General features: G+C 58.7%; 1 protein-coding gene across 2 annotated transcripts; it reads right to left on the bottom strand.

The window, feature by feature from the left end:
- Nucleotides 1-328: 328 nt before the first annotated feature.
- On the bottom strand, nt 329-5386 carry BTBD17 (BTB domain containing 17). 2 transcript variants are annotated; one of them, XM_004432715.3, is made up of 3 exons: nt 5243-5386; nt 3321-3597; nt 329-1834 (listed from the first exon to the last, which is right to left on the bottom strand). In XM_004432715.3, exons 1-3 carry the CDS (start codon nt 5325-5327, stop codon nt 757-759), a joined length of 1440 nt encoding a protein of 479 aa, XP_004432772.1. In that variant the 5' UTR covers nt 5328-5386; the 3' UTR covers nt 329-756. The 2 variants fall into 2 exon arrangements, with proteins under 2 accessions (XP_004432772.1, XP_087297635.1); XM_087441509.1 differs by having other exon boundaries at nt 3321-3651; nt 5243-5384.
- Nucleotides 5387-9010: the final 3624 nt, after the last annotated feature.

A 9010-nucleotide genomic window follows, 5' to 3' on the forward strand; every position in this document is an offset into this window, starting at 1 on the left:
ACACCCTTCCCCCTTCCTCCCCCCACACCCCATCTCCCTCTGGCCAGTTGCACAGCACCACCCTACAAACACCTAGGGGAACGGTGGTTGTCTCTAGACCCTGAGGCCCCTCCCCAGGAAGGGTGGGGCTACCGAGGTCCATTCATGCCGCATCACACTGCCCAGGACCCCTCCAGGAGAGGTCAGAGACTTGGGGTGGCCCAGACGGCAGAAAGCCTCACAGCCCAAGTGAGGTGGTTACCCCTTGGAAGTCGGGGCTCAGAAACTGCCCAGCTAAGCCCCTCAGCTTCAAGGTGAGAAAACCCCTGGTACTGGGGTCCCCAGGCTTACTAGGCTGAGGGTAGCCCTGACCATTAGATGCTCTTACCTGCCCCGTTCCGTGTGGGGGTGGGGGTCCTTGGGGGAAAAGCTAATGAAAGACGGAGAGCCCCTAGACCTGTGGGACCCTCCTTGGGCTGATTTTTCCCCCCGGATTGGGTGGTTCAATCATCCCCTCGCCTCTCTGAGCATCGGTTTATTCAACCAAGAGCGTTGCCTTCAAGTCAACCGTGAAATCAGCTCCTGAAACCAGACATCTCCCCTCACCTGGACTCCACCCAGCTCCGACGTTGCCAGCGCATGGCTACCCCGGGGGCCACTGTAGGCACCTCCACGTGCCGCGCCCCTCCCAGTCCCTCTGGGCCATCTATGCCAGGCCTTTATTCCCCAATCCAGAGGCGTCCGGGACGCCGAGCTCCCCACCCCGGCCCCGCTTGGCTACTTGGGGGTCCGGATGAGGGTGTGGTAGACGGGCTTGACGATTAGGTGGAGGTGCAGGGCGTTCTCCACCAGGTACTCAGAGTTGCGCCGCTGCAGGTCTGCGTGCGCCAGGAAGTCGCCCGCCTCCTCGCTGCTCTGGTGGAAGCTGTAGGCGTGGCGGACCAGCAGGCGGCCGTGCTGGCGCGCCCCCACCAGCACCGTCTTCTGGAAGCTCACGCCCGCCGCGTCGCCGCCGCTGCTGGCCGGCGTGACCACGAGCCGCGGCCGGCCGTCCTCGGGGCGCGCGGCGGGCAGCGCGGTGCCGGCGGCGTCCGCGTAGACGGGCCGCAGGCTGACGGGCAGCCAGCGCGGCGAGAAGAGCACGTTCCAGGTGACCCGGCGACCCGAGTCGTGGCCGCTCGGGCCCAGCTGCGTCTGGAAGCTGGTGCTGCGGTCGTCGCGGGCCGGGTTGTTGATGACCCATGGGGCGCCCCAGGCGGGCGCGAGGTAGTTGCGGGGCAGGAACGCGCTGCCGTTGAGGTCGAAGAACTTGGCGTAGTGCAGCGGCGAGGCGGCGTGGAACTGGTAGGCCTGCAACAGGAGGTCGGCCACCGCCTCGCCGTGGCGCGCCAGGGCGGCCGAGCGCGCCTGCAGCTGGAACAGCTGCGCCGGCGGGATCATGGGGTAGCGGATGGCGCGCAGCGCCCGCTCGGCCACTGCGGCGGGTGGCCTCGCGCGCCCCAGCCACGCCTCCAGCGCGTGGAACAGCTCCAGCTCATCCTGCAGTACCAGGTCCGAGCGCGGCAGGAGCTGCGCCAGCAGCTCGGGGCTCACGGCGCCCCACTCGGCGCTCCCCGCCACGGCCGACAGGTTCCAGGCCAGGAACTGCAGGCAGCTCTCGCGCAGGGCCTCGTCGCCGGTGCTCACCGCGTAGTGGTACCAGCCCACGGCCGGGCCCGCGCCGCCGCCCGCCAGGAGCGCGCGCATGTAGTCGGCCACGCCCCGCTGCAGGGAGGCCACCCCGTACTTGGTGGCCAGCCTGTGCAGCGGGATGGCCTGGGCCAGCAGCACGGTCAGCTCGCCGCAGTAGAGGTACCTGCGGGAGGGGCGCAGAGGTGCGGCAGGGTCAGGCGGAGCTACGGCACCAGACACACCCACCGGCCCCCACCCAGAGCCGCTTTCCGCTTTCCGAGTCCAGAGGGGACCCAGCCTTGGGTGGAGAGCTTCGTGGTCAGGGGCACAGAGTGATGGGCCCTGAGGCTTCCTGGCTTTTCCTCTCTAGGACCCTCCTACGCCCGTGCTACTTCACAGCCTCTTTCCCGCTCTCGTGGGAACGGAAATAGCGTGTATTTATTCAGCATCCGCTGGGTGCCGAGCTCTGTGCTGGAACAAGACAGTTGTGGCTCCTGCCGTTGTGCCGTTTACGGTCTCACTTCGGGTCCATGTCCCACCACCTGCTTGCTATGAGAGTGGGCAAGTCGTTCAACTTCACTCAACCTTACTCTGATCATGCAGGAAAGGGGCAGTAACAGGGTTATTGTGACAACTGGAGGAGAATGAGCGGTCCTTGCCACAAAGTAGGCGGTCCACACAGGTTAACCCCGTTCTCCCCTCCCCTCTTCTTGCAGTCTCATCTTTCTCACTGTCATCCCCTCTCAGTATCCGTTATCACTCTGGCTCACTCGCTCCCTGTCTCCGTCTGCTGTTGTCCCTCTGCTCACCCTTCCTGCCAGTCCCTAAAGGTACATGCTCAATGGGGTTATGGCCACAACTGCCGGATACCTACCCCAAGACCCAGATCCCCCTTTCTCCTGGATTTCTGCCACATGTTTGCCTCTGGGAGTAAAAGATGTTTCCAAGGCTCCCTTATAGTGCGTGTGGCCATGGGACTACATCTAGCCAATGAGATGTCAGCAGAGGCAGGTATGGAATGGGGGAAGGATGGTTAAATAGGACTCACTGGGGTAGGGCGAACCCTTTTGCCCTTCTGTGTTATTCCTCTTTCTGTTGCTTGGAACTTGGAAGTGATGACTGGAAATTCTGCAACCATCTTGTCTAAGCCATTAAAACAGGGTTACTTTCTCAGACTACAGTTTGAATGGTGCCCCCTATGCAGCGATTGGCAAGAAGGAGGAGGTCAGGGTTGGGGGGAAGGCTGGCTAACTTTTTCTGCTCCTTAGCCCTGTGGTTCAAAACCTGGCCAGATACCAAAACCACATGGAGGCTTTAAAGTAAAAAACAACTGCTGGGCCCAGCCCCAGACCTGAAATTGACAATCCAGAGTGGGGCCCAGGAATCTAGTTTTTGAAAGCTCTCCTGGCCAGGTTTGGAATGGCGCTGAGAGCATCTGGTAACTGACATCAAACCATAAGGAGCTTACAGGCAAGGGCAGGGCAGTTGCACTGTATTTTGCAAGAGGGCAGTGGGAGAAGGGATGAGGGAGGTGGTGGCATCGTCATCCTAATGACGTCCAGGGAGTGGACAGAAGGCCCTCTAAGGGGCAGGGGCTTCCCTGAGCCTGAGTGGAGGAGCCAGGGGCTTGGGAAGAGATGAAGCTCCCCCCCAGTCCTTCCCCTCCCCACCTGATGAACTTGTCAAAGACAGCGGCGCAGTCCCTGGGCTCCTGCAGCACGACCTCACTCTGGTTACTCAGCAGCTCCCGGAGCAGCTCACTGTGCAGTCCCAGCAGCAGGCGGTGGGTGTGGAAGACTCGGACCTCGTCTGTGCCCGCCGCCTGCACCCGCAGCACCACGTCGCTGGCATTGCCCTGCCTCAGCAGCTCCTGCAGGCGTTGGAGCAGCATCTGGGAGTGGTTGATGGAGGTGCCCGCTGCCTCCCCGCCAACGTCAGCTTTCTGGGCTGCAGCAGGAACACAGCACAGCTTGAAAAGGCACCCAGGTTCAGGGCCGCGATCTAGGGGCACAGAGGGACCAGCTGGAGACGTGTGTGCCTGGGTGTGGGCAGAGGGCAGGTGGGCCTGGGGAGGCTGTGTGCGTACCTGTTTGTGCCCACAAAGTGCATGGATGTATGTGCTTGCACACAAGCACATCCCGATGGGGAAGGTCGTGAACCTGACTCTGAGCGGACCCTGAGAGGATGCTCTTGGAAGGGGGGTGGATTCCTGGCAGGGAGAGGTTATGAACCAGTGTGGGACCAAATGCCCAGAACTGGTCTCCATGGTGCCAGACACTCAGGCAAGGGTTAAGGAACCTCTTTGTCCCCACCCCTCACTTCCTGAAGCCCTCGGAGGAGTTGTCAGAAGCAGTGCATTCACTAACAGATGCTTATTGAGCACCTACTGCCTGCCAGACACTCTCCCAGGAGCTCGGAATATGGCAGTGAACAAAACAAGCCAGGTCTTTGTGCTCCTAAAAGTACACATTAAGTACACAAATAAGCACTCTCGTTTTAGATTGTGCTAAATCAGGGAGGTGAGAGTAATGGGGGTGGGGGCTACTCTAGGTGCAGGAGCCAGGGACAGGCTCCCAGAAGAAATGACAAGGAACCAGCCGGAGGACGAGTGTCCAGGTGGAGAACCAGCCCTGCAAAGGCTGAAGAGGATGGGCTTGGCGCGCTGGGAGCGGAGGGACGACTGGGGGCTGGAGCACTGAATGGCAGGAGAGAGGGGTGGAGCATAAGCCAAGGCTGCAGGCATGGAAGGGAAGCTGTTTCCAGGCCCAGCTGCCCTCTTGAGTCCCGATCTGTGGGACAGAAGTCCACTCTCATCGGGCGGCCTGTGGGGGACCAGAGAAAGTACAGAGGGCGAGCTGGTGCTGGAATGGGACTCCTGCGGTAACTGCGTGTTAAGGCGGGCATCCCCCTTCCAGACTGGCCATGCTGGGTCCTTCTCTCATGTTTCCAGGGACGCCATGAGGGTCAGATGGGGACATGCACTCAGTTACAGGAAACTCAGTGACAGATAATGCTGCCAGCAGCTTCCCCAAGCTGAGAACGGTGTAAGGAGCTTCACGGACGGAGGCAAGGCGGGCGTCCGACAGCGGCAGATGGGCACCCGCCCCAACACACGCACACACACACACACACACACACACACACAGGCCTGTGGCATGTGTGGACTTTTGGAGAGAAGACTCACACGAGAGCAGAGCATCTGCATGTAAGAGAGAGGGAGACAGAGGGAGAAAGGCAGGGCGAGAGAGGAGCAGGTGGTCACTTTCTCAGCTCCGCCTCCCCAAGCTGTCACTTTGAAGGACCTGAATGCTGATGGCGCCCCGTTCGGCCTCTGCCTGGGCCTAGCTGCCTAGGACAATGGACAGTGGAAGGATCTTCCTGTCGTTAAGACCCCTGCCTGCCGGCCCAGCCCCTCCTCCTCTCTGAGGCAGGCTGCCCTTCTCCTTTCCGGGAGAAGTGTCCACAGAGCCGTTGTGATCCAATCAACTCTGTCTTGGCCGGCTGGACACCGCGTCCTCCCAGCCAAGTGTAGCTAGGGCTGGAAAGTCCTGCCCCTCTTCCCTGCCCCCCACCCTGCCCACTGCCCACTCACCTGCACGAGTGGCCAGGCCCACCAAGGTCAGGATGGCCCAGAAGCTGCCCCAGGACCCAGGCTTGGCATAGCCCAGCCTAAGCATCTTTGTGCCCCACCTCCGAGTCTGCTGGAGGGACAGTGAAGCCCAGACCACTCCGCTCACATCCCTCCTCCTTATATAGGATCCAGCAAGGGGACAGCACCCCCCTTCCCAACCGGCCTCCCTCCCCCCACCAAGCCTCTGCCATGGATTGGTGGAAGCTGGCCCCAGCTGTTGCCCAGGCAACCACTTAAGCCAGAGAGTGGCAGCCCCAGGGGCTATTGTGCTGCCCGAGGGCCCCTGAGGGGGACAGATCCGGCACCCTCCCCCACATTGCCTACCACCCAGCAGTGCTAGTCATTCCTCTCCTGGGAAGTTTTAGGTTCTCCAAAGGGCAGGCAAGGGGCTCCAGGACCCCTGGCAGCAGCCGGCCCAGAGGATCTCCAGCCCCCTCCCCCAATCCCCAGGCGCAGCCTCTAGCCTGGCACAGAGCACACTTGGCAGCATCTTGGCTGGAGTGCCATGGTGAGCTGGCTGCAAAGGAAGGGCCTGGAAGAGGAGAGGGAAGAGGCGGCTCAGGCTCCCACCCCTCCTCCCTCCCATTTTGGGGTAGACTGGCTCTCCAGTGAGGACGGCAAGGGTCTCAGATAGGGGTCCACGGGGTAACTGGTATCATTTTCATGTTCTTTGTTGAAGAATGTTCTTGGCCTGCTCTGGGGAGGGTGACAGGCCTTTAGGGAGACTCCATGAGGACTGTCACCATTGCGCCCCTAGGGTCAAGGTGAGCCAAGATGGCAGGGCTGGGCATAGAGCAGATGCACTCTCCCTCGTGCTCAACTGCACGGGAGCACCCCTGCCCAGAGCAGGGCTGGCCACCGTGCAGGAGGCTGGCCCTCGACAGGCAGCCCACCCCCTGCCCAGCCAGCCCAAATCTGGGCATGGGACTGGAGATGCTGAGGTGGGCACCTGTCTGCCTCGTCACTTCCTTCCTTTAATTCACCTTCCCAAGTGGCCTCAGGTCTCTAGGTTCCTCCTTGGAAGGCTTCTTTTACTGCTTCTGTCCAAATTCCTACTGTAATTTTTCCCTTCCCAGAGTTCCAAGGAGACACACAACAGACCTAGAACCCGACCTTGACAGTAAGAGAAACTGAGGCAGAGAGCTAGGTCACAGTCTCGATGAGTAGTGCAGAGGAGTGCTCTTCTAAAAACAAGGGAGCAGAGGGGCCGGCCCGGTGGCGCAAGCGGTTAAGTGCGCGCGCTCCGCTGCAGCGGCCCGGGGTTCGCTGGTTCGGATCCCGGGCGCTCACCGATGCACTGCTTGGCAAGCCATGCTGTGGCGGCGTCCCGTATAAAGTGGAGGAAGATGGGCACAGATGTTGTCCCATATAAAGTGGAGGAAGATGGGCACAGATGTTAGCCCAGGGCCGTCTTCCTCAGCAAAAAAAAAAAAGAGGAGGATTGGCGGATGTTAGCACAGGGCTGATCTCCTCACAAAAAAAATAAAATAAAAAAATAAAAATAAAAAATAAAAACAAGGGAGCAGAGAGAGGAGCGTGGGGTCTAGGGCCCGGGAGGAGTAGGGGTGTGGGTGGGTGCGGTTGAGGCCTCACTTTTCTGGGGAGTGAATGGGGCCTGGCCCAGATCTTCATGGGAGGGACTTCTTTGAGGTTGATGAACTAATAGAGCCAGCTCAGAGTTTCTCCAGAGGCTAAGTCCTTGACGAGGATGGGTCAGATCCTGCCCTCCCTTGCTCTTTGGATCCCAAAGCCCAGCTCGATGCATTGATTTCTGCCCCCGGCTGGCACAGAGAGACCCAACAGCTCCACCCCCTCTCTGGAGCCACAGAGAAAGCAGGAATTGTGTCTGGCACCTGCCTCGTCCGGGCTGGCAAAGATAAAGCTGTCCAGCCCAGCGGAAACCCCTCCCGGCTGCCCTGCCCTTCACGCCTGGCTCCCCTTGTCCAGATCCACCATCTCTTGCCCACAGGCTGCCTGTCTGCCCTTTCCATGGGCTACACCACGGCCCCAGCCCAGCCCAGCAAGACAGAGCCTCAGTGTGAAGGTGGGGGTGGATCTGGGCCTCTGAGGGCATCGTGGCTTTCGTGCATAATGCTTTTCAATAAGAATATTATTGATGATAAAGAGATGATAATGAGAGACCCACTACTCAGAAAACAGTCTTTCAGTATACATTCTTCTTAACTCCAGCCTCCTTGAGGCTCTGCCTCAGTCTTGCCAGAAGTGTAGCCCACCTGCATTGGAATCTTCCATGCTCCACCTAGAAACCAGGGCACCTGTATTTTCTAAGCTTCCTGAACAATTGTTATGTCCGCCCCAAGCTAAGATCTACCCACTAGAGTTAGGTGGGTGGCATTTCAAGTGTGCAGGGATCGGGGAGGCCCCAGGTTACCAAGAAGACCCAGGAGGGTCACCTCTGACTCCCCATCTCTGAGAGGCCCCACCTCCTACTGTTTCCAATTTCTGTTATCCCTGAACCTCCTCTAATGATTTATTTATTTATTTATTTATTTGTGAGGAAGATCAGCCCTGAGCTAACATCTGTGCTAATCCTTCTCTTTTTGCTGAGGAAGACCCGCTCTGAGCTAACATCTATTGCCAATCCTCCTTTTTTTCCCCCAAAGCCCTGGTAGATAGTTGTATGTCATAGTTGCACATCCTTCTAGTTGCTGTATGTGGGACGCAGCCTCAGCATGGCTGGAGAAGTGGTGCATCGGTGCCTGCCCGGGATCCGAACCCGGGCCGCCAGTAGTAGAGTGCGCGTACTTAACCGATAAGCCATGGGGCCGGCCCTCCTCTAATGATTTAGAAACTGGCTTTCCAAAAATAGGCATTCTCGGTTCTCATTTTCTCAGTCTGAGGGTTGCTGAAGTATATGCGCGTGTGTGTGTGCACGGATGTGTATGCATGTGTGTGGTGTGTGTGTGTGCATGGATGTGTATGCATTGTGTGATGTGTGTGTTCATGGATGTGTGTGTGCGTGGACATGTATACATGTGTGTGCGTGCATGGACGTGTATGTGTGTGTGTGCGCATGGACATGTATGCATGTGTGTGTGGTGTGTGTGGGGTGCATGGACGCGTATGCATGTGTGTGTGGTGTGCATACGTGCACAGATGTGGATGCGTGTGTGTGAGAGTCTTGGAGCGGGAGAGAGGAAAGAGGGCATTCGCCCTGCACAGTCTTTGAGACAGAGGATCTGCTACACTCCGTTTTATTTGCCCCGTGGATCTGGAAGCTCCACAGTTCCTTGAGAGCAAGTCTGATGAGCTCACAGACAAGAGCAATTCCCCGAGAGGAGTGTTACTTCCTGCTGGAGATGAGAGTTTTTATAACCTGAGTGACTTGTCTGAGGGCTCACAACCACGATGGGCAGAGCCAGGATTCAAGTGGCGCTTTTCTGCTCCACTCTTCTTTCCACAACCCCATGCTGTCTTTTCTGGGAAGCTATTTCAGTGTCATAACTGATCCCTGGTAGGCAGTAGTAAAAGCAACTGAAAGCTCTCGCCAGCTTGGGGCAGCCTGAGGAGTTTCTGAACCTGCAGAGTGGGTGATCAGATGCTGGACCACCGTAATACTCACCTTGGAGGGCTGGCCCCCAGACCAGGCCCTGCCCCGACCACAGCCTGCCTTAACGTCTGTAACATCTGTCTTCCTGAGCTGGGGTGCCCTCCAACACTTAGATTGGGGAACAGGGGACCATAGTTTAGGTTCCCAGCCCCGTGTAC

Source organism: Ceratotherium simum, chromosome 16 (genome assembly GCF_057802395.1).
Source record: "Ceratotherium simum simum isolate JZ-2026a chromosome 16, ASM5780239v1, whole genome shotgun sequence".
Taxonomy (NCBI): domain Eukaryota; kingdom Metazoa; phylum Chordata; class Mammalia; order Perissodactyla; family Rhinocerotidae; genus Ceratotherium; species Ceratotherium simum.